The 19,155-nt window shown below is 49.9% G+C and overlaps 1 protein-coding gene across 4 annotated transcripts in view; it reads left to right on the top strand.

The window, feature by feature from the left end:
* Positions 1 to 19,155, top strand: part of GABRA3 (gamma-aminobutyric acid type A receptor subunit alpha3) — a 73,600-nt gene that overhangs the window by 21,447 nt on the left and 32,998 nt on the right. For 3 of the 4 annotated variants that reach the window (XM_027725079.2, XM_039378177.1, XM_027725086.2), the window contains exon 4: positions 17,132 to 17,199. In XM_027725079.2, the coding sequence (XP_027580880.1) occupies positions 17,132 to 17,199 (68 nt within the window). The remainder of the gene's footprint in view (positions 1 to 17,131; positions 17,200 to 19,155) is intronic. The other variant, XM_039378178.1, reaches the window with a different exon arrangement.

Below are 19,155 nucleotides of genomic sequence, written 5' to 3'. Positions count from 1 at the left end.
TCTGGAAGATGCATGGGGCTTTGGGGAGTGAGCTGCTGCAAGACTCTGAGGCTAAACTGTGCAGTCCCTTAACCAATTACTATTAAAAGTCAGGGAGAAATACTCATCTTGTTGCAGTAAATGGCAAAACTCTCACCTGATGGGGCAGGAGTTTCATGTAATGATTTCTTGGTGTACTCACCTGCAGCTTTTTTTAAAGCCTCTGAATGATGTACTGCTAATATTTATTAAAAAAAAAAAAAAGAGTGCTTCTGGAGTACTGGCAATTGTAGGCACAGAGTATAGCCTAGAGAGAGCTTTTAATCTGCAATTTGCATTGTGAGAAAAGGACACCCCGTTCACTTTACCTTCTGGAAGAACATAATTCAAACCAAACTGTTGAGAACAACAGGCATGGAAAAAGAATATGACTCTTTTTTTTTTTTTTTCTTCCCCTGAAATCTGCTGGAAAATCCTGTTGATGACAAAGCTCAGACTGCATTAGTGGCTGGAATGATTCATGACTGGAGCAAAATAATAAATTGTGTCTCAAGAGTCGAGATGCTATTTCAGCATCGCAGAAACCATTTCAGACGGCCCTGGTTTGGAAGGATCGGTTCTGACACAAATGACTTTGTTCAGGAAAGGATCTGAGGACCCAAATAACGTCCCCCAAACCACAGCCATTTGGTGTGTGCAGCACCAGAGGCTCTGTACGAGGCTCTCTGCATCCTCATGGGCTCTTGGCTGAGGGAATTGTTTGTATCCATACAGGCCAGATCAGATTTCCTGCAGTCCTGCTTACTCACCTGAAGACATATCTCCTGAAAGCTGTGGATGTCACTTTGGCCAGTTAAGGCCACTGTCTTGCAAAAAAGAAAAAAAAAAAGGGAAGGTGCAAAATCTTCCTTCCACAAGTTGTGTTTTCTGTAAAGGGTCTGTGCACATGTGAGAATTGAATTACAGGCTTTTGTGCATGAAAGATTAGAGCTCTTCCCTTTGGAGAGATGCACCTGGTCTCACCTGAGATTTTGAAAAAGCCTTTTCCTAGAAAAGGCAGGACAAAAGTCTTGTCTGCTTTTATGAGGAAGGGTTAAAGAACAAAAGCATGAAATCTCCTTTCTTCTTTCTCGACCAATCTAGCCATCATTATGAGAGAAGCTCTCTGATAGCTTCTCTTTGTCATGTAATGTTAATACCATTAAGTCCACTTTGGCAAGGAAAGTGATGTATAATTAATTTGCAAATCAGTAAAGTGGATGTGATTTTTATACAAAAGAGAAGGTCTTTGACAGCAGCAGGCATTGTGTGGGCATGGCCATGCTCGGGTGGGACCTCTCCTCTGGAGCATCCCCCTGCCAGCAGTGACCTGGCACCCCCAGGTCCCAGGCTGGGCTGGTTCCCCTGTGTGTGTCCTTCTGTGCACACACCTTTAGTGGGTCCCCTTTACTGCCAGCCAGAAAAGGGACTGAATTTAACAACTAAGAGGGGAACCACGTTAGGCAGAGGGGTTTAGGAGTATGAAAGTGCCACTGGATATCTCCAGAGCAAGTTGGTTGAGCCAGCTGCAAATATCTGTAAGCCTCTGCCTCCATCCACTGGTTTTGGTGGTGGTGGTTTGTTTTTGTTTTTTTTTTTTTTTTTTTAAAAAAGCCTTAGGTCTATAGGAATTATTATTATTTTGATGCAGAATGCGTTAAAAAGGGAAAAGGAAAAAAAATCCAAACACTATCTGGACTGATTTGTTCCCAGAAAGATGTTCAATTTTGTATGTATAATTGAAAGGGTCTAAATATAGCTGTATTAATATTTATGGGCCTTATGTTGGAGTCAATACAAGAGTTGCTGTTCAAGGCAATTAAGCTTTACCTTTTCACATGTAGGATTTCAGCTTTTGGAGATGACATTAGTGGTGTGACCTGCATCCAAGAGAGAAAAAACTAAAAGCATGCCATTATCTGTCAAATATGATACCCTGTATTTAATGCTGTTTGCTGACAGGCAGTTTGTCTCCAGCAAGGGTGATCTCTCTGGAGAATGGCTGCTGTCTTAATAGGGGGGAAATCAGAGGAGTCAGTAGTCTTGGAGGCTTGCAGGAGAGCTGTCCCCGCAGTGGATGCTGTGTTTGGGGAGGAACGGAGTGACTAGACTGTCTCGTGACATCAGAAAGTGGGGATTGCCCACCTCTGCTGCATCAGTAGCTGCTGGGGACGAGGAGAAAATTATTATGGTGACACTTCATGGATTCCATTTGTCTTCACACCACCCACACCCTGGGGCTGGGACACGGGAAATGTGACTCCTGCGAGCTCGTGAGAGGGAGTACACAGGGCAGGGAGGGCTGCTCGTGCCCTGCTCCTGGGCTGGGGCTATCTGTGCCTGTCTGCAGGGCTAGTCACAACCTTCATGTCATTAAAGCACGGGGAGAGCAAAGCCTGTCCAGAGATCTGAGCTGCTGTGGGGAGAGCGTGTGCACGGGGAATTAGGTCGAGGCTGTAACGATGCAAACAAGTCGCTTTGCGTTAATAACAAAGGCAAAACGATGATGCGCTTGATTTCTAAAGCTCTGCCTTTCAAGAGCAGGGTATCACTGGGAGAACATGACAGCAATCCTGGCGCTGGGTGAATTGCCCTGCATTGCTGCTTTTTGGAAGCCGCAGCTCCTCGCTGCTCCAGTGAACAAAGAGCTGTTAGATGCTATAAAATCTCTCACTGATAGGGACTGTCTGAATCCCGCCTTCCTCCTAAATTTGATCAATGTGTCAGGTTTTTCCTTCCATCTGGACTCTGATGACTGCCTTTGGGCAGGAGGACAGCAGCAAGGAGCCTCAGCTGGGGCTGCTCCTCAGTCTCCCCGGGGAGCAAGGGGTCAACCTGCCCTCCCCAGGGCTGCAGAGGGAGGTTGTCTCAGTGAGGCTGAGCTTGGTGCTCATCCCTTCTCTGAGGACTCACCAATTTTGAGTGGGTGTGTTTCTGTTCTTTCACTGGTGTGTTGTGTATTTTGGTAGCTTGGAAGCCTTTTAACCCCCTTCAATGAGCACCAAGGGGATGCATTTTTCCGAAGGCTTTCATTAGCTTTGGCTGTTGGAGCACAGTGGCTGCTTGAACGGGGAGGGAAAAGCGGATATCAAACAGCACACCTGCCAAGGTAAAAATGGTGGCCACGCTCTTAGTGGTTGAAAATGAATTTTCAACTCCAACTGGTCCTTTTGAATCCCGTCTGGGGATTTGCTCCAGGCGATGCTGACCCCAGCAGACTGGTATTTCCAATTTGGATGACATTATCCTTGCCCAAAGGTGCTGGCTCAACAGCAAAGGAGTGTTCCTTGGTGTGCCAGCACAGGGCTGAGTCCCACCTCGTCTCTATTCCTGAACAAGGGCAGGCCAAGATATATATTAAGGAAAAAGGAAATTGCACCATTTAAATTTAAAAAACTCATTTAGCTAAAGCAGTGTAAGCGCCCATGAATATTTATCTGATGCTATGGAAGCGTGTGGACTCCCACCTACTTTATTAAATTGATTTTCAATAAAAATGCAAGTGGAAGACGTTTGATTAATGGCTGGTGGGGCGGTACAATTAATGTGAAGTCTGGAGTCAGCAAGAAGTGTCCCCTGAGCCCGTGTGTCCCTGCTCGAGGCTGGGTTAAGGAAACGTTTGTAAACTTCTCTGAGGGACACCAGCAATGTTTACCCGTGTGGTTTCCCAGCCGGGATGAACAGGAGCTGCTGTTTGGTTGCTGCATGGCTTTGCTGAGGGCCACTGTCCTGACCTTGAAGCTGGCGTGTGGTGTTTGCTCCCAGTGTTCTGCCTTCTCCTCTGCTTTTCACACCCCCCCCCGAGCAGGCTGCACCTGAGAATTAAGCACAGCAGGGAGCTCCAGAGATCACGTCGGGTGTGAGTGAGGCTCCCTGGGTCTTTGCATTTAAACATGCCTGGGATTAGCTCCATCAGCCTCCGGATCTGCTCAGCTCCTACCGATTTACCTGCTCGGATTTGTCTGCTGGAGGAAGGCAATTTGGAGCTGTAATGTTACAGCTCTATTAAAGATCTCCAGCGTGGTGTCCCGCCGGGACCCTCGCTGGGGCTGGTACCGCCTCCTTCCCGGGAGCTGTCGGGAGCTGGGAGATGCTGATCGTGGTGCCAGGGAGGGTCGAGGGCTTTGTGGTACCCGGGGTCCTGCTGGGTGGGGGAGCCTGGGCATCCTGCAGGGGCCTCCCTGTTCTCTCCACGCCTGCAGCCTGAAATAGAAACTCTCCCCGCGGGTCCTGTTAAAAAACCTTCGGAAGCTGCCGTGGGTGGGATGTTACATCTCGCTGCGGGGGATTTCTGAGCCAGGGGCGGAGGTTTTTGGGCTGTGATGGTTAGGCAGGGGCTGTGTGGGAGCAGGGGCAGGCAGCATGCCTTGGTGTGGCAGAGAAGGCAGGAGTTAGGCAGGGACACAGCTCCGTCTTAGCATCCCTCAGCTCCTGGAGCCCAGAGAGGTACCACAATGCTGTGAGCCACTGAAATGAGGGTGCCCAAACGACACCAGGTAACACCCGGGGCGTGAATCCTTCCCCCAGCCAGGGTGGGAGCCCCAGGCCCAGGCTCCTGTGCTGGGAGCAGGATCAGAGCTGTGATGTGCTCACCCCTTCCCAGAGGGCTCGTGGTACCCACGGGCTGCAGCCAGATGGCACAGGGAGAGTATCCAGGGGCAGAGATGGTGCAGATGCTCCTGATGCTGCCCTCTGAGAATGGAGAGGCTCTTGCAGTGATGTCTCTTTTGCAATACTTTGGGGGTTTCTCTGCGTGCAAATGTATAATGAGGCTCTCTGCCTACAGGAGAAGGGGGCCTGTGCCAGCAGGCAGGGGATGGGTGCAGATACTTTTGGCATGTGCTGAGTTGGTTGGGCACATCCCTGCTGTGCTTGCACTGCTGGAGAGCTGGGCATGGGCAAGAGTGATGGGAGCAGAAAGGAATTAAAGAAGAAAAGAAAGGAGCAGGTGTTGGCTAATATGTATGTGGCAGAAAAAGAGAGGAGACTTCTGGTTGAAAACAGAAGCTGAGAAAAGACAGATTGGCAGGCAGCATATTTCTGGAGACAGCTTTCTCCTCTGTAGGCTGAGTCACCTAAGAAACGTGTCAATAAAACACACTTGCAGGCAGTGTCTCTAATAAATATATTTTTAAGAGAGACATTTCTTCAAAACTTCAGCTAGGAGACGTTGAATTCTGAAGGGATGGCATGAGAAATGACATCTCCAGTGGAAGCACGGGGTTGCCATGGGAACTGGAACGCTTTGAACACACATCACTAAAACAAGAAAACATTTTCCCCAGCAAAGGAAATTAAAAACTACATACATCTGGAGGCATCTGCCCTCTGCTTGTCTCTGATGGGAGCATCAGAGTATCATGCAGCATATCGTAATTCATGTAGTGGGCAGGTCTGACAATTCCATGTTGGTTGCTGAATCTTTGTGAGTGACGGTGATAAAAAAACCTTCCTGTCCTTGGGACAGATAATGCTGGCTGGGGAAGAGGAGATTTAGAGCCATAAAGGAATTTCCTCTAAAATGATTTTGCTCCCTGGGGGATAAAACAACAGCCTGAGTGCACGACTAAGCTCATCTTGCCTTGTGGGGAAACCCTGCTCCCAGGGTTTGCTGGCAGCCAGGCACTTCCCTGGGCGGCCTGGGGAAGGCAGGTGAGAGGGGATGGGATGGAGGGGCACGGGATGTGTTTGGGGATTTATCTTGTGCTTCGGAGACTCTCAGTTTATCCATGCAAGTCTGGGACAGCAAACCCAGGAGGAGTTATTTGCACGTGCCAGTCCGTGCATTTCTTTCTTTTCTTTCTTTTCCACATTTATTTGCTTTTCTTTCTTTTCCAGTGCCTTTCCCGGTGCGTGGCAGCCCCGTGGGCAGAGGTGGCAGAGGGGGAGCCCAGGCAGGGAGGAGAGCTTGTCGTGGCACACGACAGCCCTCCAGCATCAGGGGAAATGCTAAATTGCCCGGTGCAAGGCACTGTGAATGAGATCAGTTTATTTGTGCTCTGTATTGGCATTGCTGAGGAGTAAATGAGCACTGACCATGCAGCCAGTGACCCGTGCATGACAGGGGACAGACAGCTCCGAGGAGAGCTGGGCTCTGGCACAGCTCAGCAGCTACACAGGCAGAGAGACCACACTGGGGTGCATGAAGAAGGGAAAGTGTCTGTGGAGGTGAAGGATGCCAGAAGCATCACCGGAGGCACACTGTCTGAGGAGCTGATTAAGTTCTCCACTGAAGGAAATGCCAGCCAGGAGCTAATGGATAAGGGAACCAGAGTGCAAATTACTCTGTTGCTCCCTGCTATGGTATTCTGTATTCTTGTATCTTCGTCTCAGTACCTGGCGTTGGCCTCAGGGGACAGGCTTGAAAATTAAATGGGCCCTTCCTCTGAGCTGTACAGCAAGCCCCAGGAGTCACTTTCTTTTTCTTTTTTTTTTTCCCTTTTTTGCACACTACAGTCCATCATGTGGCCCAGCAATCCTCAGCCTGCAAAGCAACCTGGAACAAGATATAGCCAGAGGCACAGGAAGGCAGTGCTGGGGCTAAAAGGCAGATGAGGGAACTTTGGCACAGCAGAACTGCATTCTTTGCATGCTCAGTGCCACGGTGCAGTGGTGGGGCTGGGGCTCAGAGCTCAGCCTGCAAATCTCGTGCACTCGCTTGAGACACCTTGTTTATTCTTTCTCCCTCTGCAATGACATAAAATTAATGCAATGCAGTGCAGTGTGTCTCATTTGATTTGGTTGATACTGTGTTCAGTTTTGGGCCCCTGACGACAGGAAAGGTATTGAGGGGCTGGAGTGTGTCCAGAGAAGGGCAGCGGAGCTGGGAAAGGTTCTGGAGCACAAGTCTGATGAGGAGAAGCTGGGGGGGCTCAACCTGGAGAAAAGGAGGCTCAGGGGGGACCTTCTCACTCTCTACAGGGGGGTTGTGGTCAGGTGGGGGTCGGGCTCTGCTCCCAGGTAACAAGTGGCAGGCTTGACAGTAAATGGCCTCAAGTTGTGCCAGGGGAGGTTTAGATTGGGTATTAAGGAAAATTTCTTCACTGAAAGGGTGGTCAGGCTTTGGAACAGGCTGCCCAGGGAAGTGGTAGAGTCACCACCCTGAAAGTGTTCAGAAAATGTGTGGATGTGGCACTTGTGGACGTGGCTTAGTGGTGAACACTGGTGGTGATGCTGGACTGACAGTTGGACTTGATGATCTTTTCCAACCTGAATGCTTTTATGATTTTTCTTTGCAGTTGTTTTCTCCATATCAGTGATTCTCAGGTTGGCAGTAGCAGCTTTGTATTGCACCTTTGTGCTTATCTTCTTCCTGGGGATCTGCCTTGAGCTCTGATGAATTACAGAGCTCAGTAATTGCTTTATAAATGCTTTGGATGTTACTGGCACCGATCTGAAGTTTTTGCAGCTCCTCTTAAAGAAACTGTGGCCTGTTGGGAGGTGATTTCTGTTGAAGAAAGACTTGCTGAGAATGAGTTAACGAAAGGTTCAGTGATTTATTTTTTTTTAAGAGAGGAAGTAAGTGAAAACCTTCCAGGGCCAGTCTGCAATCTCCCTGAGGAAGAAGCTTCAGGGATGCACTGTGTCCATGCAGGCTCTGGATAAGCCTGGTCTAATGACTGGCTCTCCCAGCTGAGTCATACACACGTGATGGGATAGAGCAAAGGCAGGAGTCCTGTGGCTGCTTTGTTCTGGTGCCTCATCTCATCTGTGTTTGCAACCTCAGCCACAGCACAGGGGCACAGAACTGGAGTGATTTGCCTGATGCTGAGGTGCCAGTCTGGTGGTTTTGCCCTAATCCCATTGGTGTCTCCAGTGCATACAGCCATGCAGACATCCTGCAGGCCTGTGGTCAGGAAAATTCTCCTGGCTTTGGTTTTATTGGGGCCACAGCTGTGTGTACCACCTGGCAACACAGTGCTCTCTGAATGCCCTTCCCCTGTCCACAGGGACCAGCAGGGATTCCCTTCCCTGACTGCCTCTGGCTTAGCCATCGAGGACAGTCTTTAAGACTGAATAATGTTAAATTATGCATGCCAATTTACATTCACACATTTTCTCATTGTATTTATAATATATAACAAACATGTTTATGTAGTGTCTCTCCTCCATTACCACAGGGTCTCAAAGCACTGTGGAACCTCTAAAAGCATGCTCCTACATACATATTCCTCCTCTGTCTTTATGGCATCTGAGGGTGTCCTGAGTCCTTAAAATAGTAACGACAGTAGCTTTGTTCATTCTGTCTTAGTTCTGTCTGTAGCAAAAATAGCACAGTTAATTTGTAGTCTCTGTTTGTAGTCTGTATGTGTGAGAATGAGGGGTGTGTGTAAAGCCTTCATGACTGCACACCCTCCAGCAGCTGCTGCTTCTGACTCTTTCTTCTATTCCGCCTGGACTTGATATCAAGAACTTGCACCGCATCCTGATTCTAACCTCTGGATGTGGATTTTATGTCACTTAACGTGGTGATAAGAGTATGTGCATGTGGATGCCTGCACGGGGCAATGAGGGAGAGCTAAATTAAGCTGCATGTGCCAAACGCATCATTCTATTGAGTCTTGTAATAGGAGCCCTGGCTAAAAACCTGATGGTGTAAGGCTTATCAGATCCATCTTTCTGCCTTTTGTCTTCTGTAAGCTTTAGAGCCTGTTGGCTGACAGAAGGGTAGATATCTCAAAGATTTTAAGTCCCTGCAAGATTTGTGGAATTATGCAGCTGAGTGGAAAAAGACCCAAAGTAGAGAGAGGTAACTAGGTGGGATCAACTGGTGTTAGGCATCAGAAAAACAGGGAGGAAAAGCTGACCTGCAGGAAGCAGGGTGTGTTGGCCCCACTGCTGGTAAAACAGCATCTCTCCTAAGCTGTTCTGCTGGATAGAGCTCTAACCTGCATCCCCTACTCTTGACAAATGTGAGAAAATGCCCTTCACCAGCATGGGGGGTGTGTGAAAACCCTATAGCACCTTCTCCAGCAACATGTGGATTTACCTACTGTGCCAGGTACATCTGGAGCCCCCTTATTCCTCGTGTGTTGAGACAAAGGGACAGTGCAGCCTCCTCAGTGCAGCAAGGTCAGACCAGAAAATTGGACTACCCTGGGCTGTTATTGCCAGGGAATAACAGCCTGTGCTAGGGAGGGAATGCAGTTTCTCACCCAAAAGGCATAAGCAGATGCCCTGTGTGCCTCTTGGCACTGTGCTGGAAGCAAGGAGGAACAAGGTGTGTCTGACTCCTCTGCTTCAAGCAGTAGTTGTGCCTTGATCCAAACTCCATAACCAACATGTTGTGTGGGTGTAGGGAGAGCTCAGACCTGGATCAGAGCCACGAGCACAGGTACAGCATGTTGGCAGACTCCTTAGGGATTTCTCTTCCAAGAACTGAGCTGATCTTCCCTATGGAACCCAAGGGGTTTGAACCTAGGAATTAGACATCCATCAGTGCATGACAGTGTGCCACAGATCCTAGACAACCATACTCCAGTGGTGACTGGGTCACTTCTTGGTGCTGCACCCAGTTCCTGCAGAGGACATGGGATGCAGTCATATTAGCACACTGCCTCTGCAGCACGCTGTGTGAGACAGGGAATAAATCTCTCCATTGTTTCAGCTCTCTGTGGCCCTGCTAAGAAAGGGAGCCAGGACAGCGGGCTGTCTTTCTGAGGATTTCACAGACATCATCTCACTTCATCTGCGCTGGAGAATTAAGAACATGTAATTGTAGACCACGCTGATCTCTCTCATCACGTGGGAGTGGCTTTGTTGTTGGCTGTCTCTTGAGAGAGCCCCTGAAATTATTTTTGAACCGCTTCCTCTCCCCGTGCTGGAATATCCAAGTTGAGAGGAGAAAGGAGAGAAGCACAGCTGGAAATGCCACCACATGCATATCTGTGTTTACAGATTGGATGACTTCTCACTAGTCTGGCTGGAAGACATGCAATTGTATAGACACTGATGTGCCATCACACCAGAGACAAGGTAGTAATTAATCACCATGGCTCACAGAGCAGCAACTTGGGAACTGGCTGTACAGCAAATGCTGGCAGTTCCAGGGGATTTAAACAGCAGCAGTGGGTGAAAAGATGCCTTGGCACCCCAGGATTGGGGGAACAGGCTTGCTGCTTCCATGGAGAGCAGCAGACAGCCTTGTTTCCCCTGCAAATGTGATGCCTTTTTGGTCACAACCCTGCAGGAGTCACTGAGAGCATAACTGAGTGGGTCAGATCTGTTACACAGACCCAGTTATTCTGGAATCAAGCAAATAGCCAAGGAAAACTACATTAAACAAATAGTTCGTGACATGGCAGAGCTAGAAAAGGATCCGACCCAAAGGTCTCGTGTGCAATCCCCTGCAGGCTCTTACTCACCCCTGCTTTTGCTGAGATGAGACATTTGTTTCAGACATTTATATATTGTTTCTTTCCTTACTATGTGGTTTATTTTGCAGAGTACAAATTTCCCAGTGCTCAGTCCTTGGCTGACCCCACTTTGCAGTGGATGAGCATCCCATCATCTTTAACCACGTTGTCCCAGGTGGGAGCATGAGGCCAAGGCCAGCCTTCATCCTCCATGGGACTGTGGTCATCCTCATCTCTGTGCTCGTTAGAGAGAGGCAGATGCCATCAGAGGCAGTGAGGTCTGGGTGGGCTGAACTACCTGTGGGATTACCCTCCCCCCATAGACAGAATGGGGCCAGTGGGGTCTCAGCTGTGTCTTGATGATTCTGCCCAAGTGAGTTTTCCTGGAGATGCTTTGCTATTTTAGGTGGTTCAGGGGATTAAAGCTGATGCTGCTGTTAGCTCTGTCCGGCCTGTGAAGGACTGGGCCAGCTGCCAGCCCTCCTGGTGACACTCCTGGCCCTGTTCTCTGCCATTTGGCATTGACAGGACCAAGACACCCTGTGTATGTTCTTGCTGCCTCTTGTAAGAAGAACATGTACACTCTGCTGTCCACTTTTGGGAAAGATGCCCAGGCTGAGCTTGTCAGACCAGGGTGAATGTCTGTGAGAGGAGATTTGGCTTTTGCTTCTGAGCAAGTGATTTCATATACAAGGGTGCTGAGGCACTACAACAGCCAGAGCACATCTGAAAATATGTATGTTTTCTTTGGGACTGGGTGTTTGAAGAGGTTGACTCTGACTTCTCCATGTGCTGTCTAAAATCCCCGAGTCAAAAACAGCTGAGGAGAGAGAAGGGGTGGTGCTGAGACCTGCCCACACCTCTGCACTCCAGCTCTGCTCTCCCTTCCATAGAGGTTGGAGGAAATACCAGTACATTCTTAGGTTTTTTTGCCATCTCTCTTCCCCAGCCTTCCCCTCCTGACCCAAGTAAAGCCTCTGTTCCCAGGATAGCAGGTGTGGGAGCATCCCAGGTGCAGCAGGGATGTTTGTGGTCCTGACATTAGCAGTAGGTTGTGCTGCCTTGTGGCCTTTGTGTGGCAGGAGCTTTGTCAGTGTCCTTGGAGTCAGCTTTGTCCCCTGGCTGGGCTGGACAAGCCCAGGAGGCATTAACAGCACTGCAGTGATGTTCACTGAAATGTTTCCTTCTCTGCTGCTATTTCTGAGCTCCCCAGCAAAAAAAACTGAAAGAAAAGCAACTCTAATGTGTGTGGGAGAGTGTGACTGGCCCCACAGCAGGAGAGCATCAGTGAAGGCTACATTAGAGGTTTCTGGTGTGTGGTTGGTGATGTAGATGTCGTGTCTCCATTCCTGCAGCTTCAGGATGTGGGGAGAGGTCCCTCTCCCCTTGGGCACCTGCCCCTCTGCTTGTGCCTCCCTGTCCTCTCCCAGTACTGGCCTGGCAGTCCCAAGGGCAAAGTCACAGAGAGGAGACCATGTGCCACATCATCCATAGATGTACCACTCCCTTTCCATGCATCTCTTCCTGCAAGGGGGAACCACTCTGTTCCTGCTTCCCAAAACAAGGCAGCACCACAGGTTAAAAGGCCATCTGATAAACCAAGGTAGGGACTGGGAGAGGCAGCAGTCCTGGTGTGAGGGCACTGAAGTTCTCGAGGAGGGGCCCAAGGGTGGAGTTTCTGGTTGGGGGCTGTTGTGTGCCACCTCTGAGGCAGAGGCTGCCAGGGGTTGTGGTGCAGCTCAGTTCCAGTGGGCTCATAGAGCCTGTAGCACAGGTCAGAGGAGCCTGTTTTGTTCCAGAGGCTAAAAGTGGAAGGAAAATTAAATTCCTCCAGTGAGAGGCTGAGAAAATGAAGAATGACACACACAAAAATCTTTTGTGTGCAGCTACAAAAATTACCTGCTGCTGCTTATTAATTATCATGGCAGGGATCGGGGAGAAGGCATGAGGTGGAATTTGGGAGCATAAACCAACTATTTCCCTTCCCAGGTATGCTGGGTTGGCTGGAAAGCACTGTCCTGTCCAGTGTGCTCACTGTGGGTTACTTGATGTGGGAAACAGGGACACAGGAATGCCTCTCTTCAGGATGACACTGCGCTCACCATAGGCTGGTGGGAATCCTTCCTGAAGGATTCTGTGTTTTTGAGGAGACACTGGATAAGGAGACCTCATTGAGCTGAGGGTAAATAGAATTGTCTAGGAGGGAGTTAAGGGGCACTGTCAGCTTGTTACTGTCCTCCTTAGGTTGTGGGAGGATATTGGGCTAGCTGGAGTCTGGAGCAGTTCATAGGGAGCCCAGTGCAGAAACATCTACGTCCTGGAGCTGGCCTGGAGCAGACTGATGGTTTGAACCCCCGGGGGCAGAAAAGCCTGAACAGCACTGTCCTCCTTTCTACTCTCAGCCATGCCATCCTGCACAGAGACACCACCACAGGCAGTGTTGTCACCTCCAGGCTCCCTTAGATGCCAGCACGGCCCGGGGGCAGAGCAGGAGCGCTGCCTCGGGGCGGTCCCCATCCCCTCGCTCATCCCGGTTATCTGCGGGCTGAGGCTGTGCATCCTCGCTGACGTCAGCGCATCAGCCAGGAATCCCCGCACGAAGCCGCAGTGGCTTCGCCCCCGTTTCCATGACACGCATCGTTCGGGAGCCCCCAGCGCTCGGATGCAGGCACATCATTTCAGCTGGCTTGCGGCAGCGCCTCTGGGAACCCCCGCCCGGGAAACGGGACCGCGCTCAGCGCATCCCCGAACCTCCGGAGCTGAAACGCGACCTGGCGAGAGCCGGTCACGTTCCGGCCGAGAATCCGGAATAAACAGCCCTTGCTGAGTGCGGCGGGATGTTTAACGAGGGCTCAGCGCCCCTGTGCCCCCCACCTCCCAGAATCGCTCGGCTCTCCAGCCAGCGAGGGGAGAGGCAGCGAGGCGGCGTAATTTGTATTCCAGCTCTGCTGCTGCTCCTGGTGCTTCCAAGAAGCAAGTAAAAATAGCACTCTGTCATTTTGTAAATAACAGCTATCTCCTCACAGGCCCAGGGAGTCATGAGCACTTAAAGAGGGGATTGCAGGAAGGGGGGGTGTGTCTGCCTTGAGCCAGGGCCTGAAAGATGGGGAGTTGGAGGGGGGCACAGGGGAGGGCGAGGGTAGATGGAGTCCCTGAAGCACCTCAGCAGCAGCTGCTACTGCTTTACACCTTCTGCACACCTGGGGAAGCAACAGACCCTGCTGGTGTTGGAGCTGGGGGTCCAGATCTGGCCCCTCCACCCCGGGCTGGGAGGGACCATTGTGGTGTACACGAGCAGCCAGGCCTGGGGTAACAGATTCTTGGAGGAGAGGGGTAGCTTTTAAAGAGCAGGCAGGTGTAGGAAGTGCCATGGTAACACTGTGGGAAGGGATGGTTTGTTTTGCATTTGCATTGCAGATCTGCCCAGCTGTGGGGGATTTCTCCAGGCGGGAGCAAGGCAGCGTGGCCAGGCAGGCAGAGAGCGAGTTCTGTGCCTTGGGGGAGAAGGGGCAGCTTTGGGTGACCTGCAGCACCTTGTTGCTGCTCACACACTTGCTCCAGATGGTTTTAGAAACGTGATTGTGCTGAGGGTTGGGAATAAGCTGAGCCAATAAATGGGAAAAGCTCCCAGACCAGGGAACCAGCCTCAAACAAATGGCTTGGGAACGTGGCATGCCACTAGTGTCTCTAAATTCTGCCCGTGTACAAGTGGTGAACCTGAAAATTTCTTGCTCTTCTAGTTTCATGTCGGCTCCAGGGTCTTTTCTTGCTTTCCTGGTCCCCAGCAGGACCTGGGGCACAGTGAGGCTCAGCAGGGTGGCTGGAAGGGGTTTGTGCAGCCCACCAAGAGTAACACTGAACCCTCTTTAGGGCAGTGTTGTGCCATTACTTAGGGCAACCAGGGCTGGTCCATGCCCTTCTCCAGCTTCCTGCCTGAACCAAGTCTGTCCTTTTTTGTTTATGAACAGGACCAGCAGCATCTTCCTGCCACCCCCGCAGGCTGGAAGGCTTAACTTGTGCATCCAAAAACCTTTGAATCACAGGGAAGAATGATGCTAGGAAAGGAAAAGTGTAATTTAACATTCTGCAACAGATCTAATGAAAGCACCTAACCCTATGTACAGTCCTTAATTATTAAATCTTTGGTGAGGACTGGGCAAAACAGCCAAGCAGCAGGGTGAGCTTGTCTGTGGATTGAGGACCAGATAAGGATTTCCCTGCCATGTCTCTAAGAAGAGGCAGGAGATGATCTCTCAGCTTTCTCTTGCTGCAGAAGTAGGCACAGTTTCTTCTCTTCACCCAGGCTTTGGGTGGGTAGCTGTGAGGGCAGGGAGAAGGGAGGCTGGGTGAGCAGCTCCTGATTGCTCTGGAGGAGAAGGTCTCGCAGTCACAGAGCCAGTGAGCTCTGGCAGAGCTGCAAGCAGTGCAGTTGCTCTTGGGCTACAGGATCACGAAGGAACTGAGTCTCTGAGGCTGGAGCTCGCTCTGTTCTGCTGGTTTTTTACTTATCTCTGGATTTCCCAGCTCTGCTGAAATCCCTGCTTGCGTGGCAATGATTTAATTTCAGAAATCCCTCCGGCTCCCAGCCAAATCCTGCCCTTAGGAGCACACATTAACGGGGAAACTTCAGTCTGGCTTTTGCCATGAAAGGTGCAGGGAGCTTGTTTTCCTGTGTGCTGAGGGACATCAGTAAGCCAGTGGTGAAGCCCCAGCTTGTCCCTGCACCAGGCACTGCATGGCCTGGCCTGGGGAATACATCTGCAGCCTGGAAATGGGAGATCCTCTTCAGCTCTGGGCCATAATTGAGTATTAATATTAATTATTAATTTTAATAAGATAATGCCATTATTTTTGATTGGATTTGCCAGTAGATTGAAGGGAACAGGAAGGGGTCCCTGGAGCTCTGTGACAGATTGTTTACAGCTTGATAAGGACATAAAGGCTCACGTAAAGATTGCAGGACCATACCAAAATGTGTCCAAAACTCGTTCTGCCTTTTGTCTTCTCATGACTTACTGAATCCCTTCCCTTGTGCTTGAACCCACCAGAGCACATTGGGAAGCACAGGCCCTTTCATGGACCCCTGTCCCTGAAACATGAATAGGGACACCCTGTTCCCTCTGCACTTCACAGGAACTGTATCCCCTGGCCATGGGTGGCCGTGGATCCTGATCTGAGATCCGTGGCTGAGAGTTTGTGTTTTCTCTAGAACACAATTAACTTTCCCTCACAGCATGTGGTAGCAGAAGGAGCCTTGCACCACTAAGTGTTCTCTGCTGTGTATCTCATTTGGGGACTTGTTTGGAGGGAGACAGAGAATACCCTGAGTGTTTGCTGCAGAAGTAACTCATTTTGTTTAGACTTCTGGGGGTTTCACAAAGTGTGCTGCATACATATTTCTCTTTAACCTTCTTTTTATCACATCAAGAAAAGATCAAGGGTTACTTATATAGCACAATAATACCAGCCATAGGCTGCATCAGAAGCTTTCCAGCCATAATAACAAAAGACATATATATGTATATTTTAGCCATTAAGGAGAAAAGCCTGCCAGAATGCATTATCTTATGTTGGGATGCAAAATTTTGAAGCACAAAACTAAGCTTCATAGTACTGTAAAATAACTGTCAGGGGACAGAAGGATTTCCATAACTTAATTGAGCAATAGGCCATCCAGGCTACTTGCAAAGCTGCTGCAGTGGCCAAAATTGGGTACTGTGCATAAAACATGAACTCTGCTTTGGGGCTTTAAATTGGTTCTTTCATTAGCAGAGCAGCTCTGAGCCAGCTAATGCCATACAATAGCATGATGTATCCCTAAAGTGGTGAGGATTTATGGTAACTGAGTGCTCAACTCAGGGCACCTCATCCATCATTTTTTCAGCACGACCCAGTGGGCAGAGCACAGGGCTGTAAATCTGGCAAATCACTGTGCCTCGATTTCCCTGCAAAACGGGACAGCAGCAGAGATGTCAATCAGGAAACATGCCAAAATCAGCTGAAGCCAGGAAGGAGAGCTGTGTGTGCTGCTCAGCACGTGCTGACGGCCGCCTTCTGCAGAGCACTCCGGATCATCTTCATCTGAAGGCATGGGATGGAAATGGCCCCTGGGTTTTAGCAGCTGGGGCAGGATCTGGGGCTCAGTGTCTTTTTTGGGGCAGTGAGGCTGTTGTTCAGCATCCATGAGGGCAGCACAGCCTGGGGGCAGGGGAGCATGTGATGTGGACGAGCAGCAGCTTCGCAAGAATGAGGCACTTAGGAGAACAGCAAGCACGGCGGCAGTAAAAGGCAATCAGAATATTGATTCTCTTTACATACAGATAAGCCTGAAGCTGTAACAAACCCAGGCTTTCCTGAGACTGGTGGAACATTGCTAGGCTGTTTATCAGGCTGGGAGACACAAAGGGATTTCACATTAAAAGGAGTTTCAAAGCACCTCTGTATTGAGAACGTGTGGATCTGCACCACGTTATGGATCGTGCAGCCACATGGATTCTGTAAATACGCAGTGTCTGGCCACGTGGGACGTATTCATCCTCAGTGTAAGTGTGGGAAGCAGCAGAGCTGTGCTGGAGATGAATTTGCCCAGTTAGGAGTGATAAAATCAGCCGTTGCTCGGGGCACAGAGGATGGTGCAGAGGGTTCAGCAGAGCAGGAAAAAACACCACGTAACAACCCCCAAGCCCTTCCCCGTACAAGAAAATTCAGTTCTTTAATTGCTTTTTTTCCCTTCTCTCTTTTTTTTTTTTTTTTCCCAGACAGTGTAACCGAAGTCAAGACAGACATTTACGTGACAAGTTTCGGCCCTGTCTCGGACACAGACATGGTAGGTGCCTCACGGGGAGGAGTGGCTTCTCCTGCAGCCACGGTGGATGTGTCCCACCCTCGTCCCAGGAATATCTGGACAAAAGCAGGATTTTCCTAAATGGCAAAGCTGGTGGTAGCTCAGTGTGAGTAGTAGAGAGGGGTTGTTTCTCGCACTTTTGGAAACCAATTGATAATACACCCTTGGAGAGTCAATACCTTTGCACTTCTCAGACACACTGTAAGCTTTAGGGTCTTTTTATTTCCTGCAAGTCCAACCTAATCAAGTGGGGTCTGCCCATGGGACCTGGACATGAACATAGCATGCTCCCCCCGTTACCTGCCTTGACAAGCACCTTTACTGCAGCCACCTTTCCCTGACCTGTGTGCGTGTGGAGGAAGGAAGGTGCTCCCTGGGAAGAGGAGAGGATGCCAGAATCTGGTCTGGTTTGATGGCAATGCAGAAGAGAATGATTCACCATCAAACTGTCCTCAGCGCTCGAACCGAAAAGGAGGCAAAAGAGGAAAAAAAGAAAAAGCATGAACTGATTGCAGTATTTTGACATGTTCAGGGGAAATTATTAATGAAAAGGCCTGAGGTCTGAATTTAGGCTTGTATTCCCACAACAGTTTGTCTTCTAATTAAAACAGGACTGTGGAGCATAATTAATAGTGAGGTTTCTCAACAGCGTTCCTTGTAGCTCGTGTTCCACAGGCGCCCAGGCGCACGGAGAAGAGTTGGCTCGGGATGGTTGCTACACAGTTCAAGGATGCCACGTGAGGACAGCCCTGCATTCAGGACTGAGAGCCTCCTGCACATCCAGCACCGGAGGTGACCTGGTGCTGACACAGCCCGGGCCAGCAGTGGGCTGTCCTGGCCGTGGAGGGAGCCCACTTTGGGAGGAGGAGCAGGCTTTGCTCTCACCAGCCAGGCCAGGCTGGAGCAGTGTCCTGTGACTCTCATGGCACCTCTGGAGCTGGAAGGGTTTAATTTTCTGTGCTGACACGGCGTGAACTTCTCTTCAGCTGTCCCATGGACAATCCTGTGCTAGCAGGCAGAGGAGCTGGGGGAGAATAAAACCTCTGTGTTTCATGGAAGTGCTCGTTCAATCCCGCAAACCCCTGTTGCTTTGAGAAGACAACTCCCTCCAGGGTAAGAAGTTAACTTGATGTCAGCCTAGTTGAGACTATTAACCTCATTTGAGTTCTCCCTCCCTCTCTCCCTGCTTTCCTACCACAGCAGAGACCCATAATATATTCAGCAATCGTAGCCCGTGGGGAGTATCTGATAATTACTTCCAAGGTGGAGCATATTTGATTAAGGGAGTGTGTATAATGAACTGTGAAGAAGAAATATGAGGTATCGAAAAGAGGAAGGTATTCTCCGCGATGTGATTTGACAAAATGAATTTAAAATTAGGAAGACAGTTAAGGAATAATAAATTATTTCCCCTTCGCGTGCTTTCGTTCCGTGTATTTTCCAAACGCACAGCGAACGTGCTTCAGCCCGCTGTTCTGCTGCTGAATGCACTCAGAAACGTGAGGGAGAGAAGCGTGGGGAGAGCCTGCTCTTCTGCTGTGGTTCCTTTTATCTCGGGAGCGGGGAAGTCCCTCCTTCCCTGCTGGCATGTGCCCGGTGATCCGCTCCCATCCCTCCCACAGCCATTACTCACCGCCTGCAGAGCGGCTCCGGCGCGTCCCGCTGCAGACAGAGACTGTAATTATGATGATGGAGGAGAGGCAGGTAAAGCTGCTGTGCAGAGGGGAGGAGAGCAGCTGGTTACGGAGCGTGGAGGAGGACGTGTGGACCTTTTCACTGAGCTGCTCCGAGGGACTTCTAATCTCAGCTTTTAGTTCGGTTTGGAAAGCAGAGCCTGACAGGACCTGACACGCGCCTGGATCTTCGGCACTGAGCTCTTGCAGCTTTGCCTCGGTCCCCAGGAAATTATAGAAAGAAAAAAAAAAAGAGTTCAAGGGA

This window comes from Pipra filicauda, unplaced genomic scaffold (genome assembly GCF_003945595.2).
Source record: "Pipra filicauda isolate LSUMZ 115617 unplaced genomic scaffold, ASM394559v2 scaffold9_size5747161_pilon, whole genome shotgun sequence".
NCBI lineage: Eukaryota > Metazoa > Chordata > Aves > Passeriformes > Pipridae > Pipra > Pipra filicauda.
This window is presented reverse-complemented; position numbering and strand designations above follow the sequence as displayed.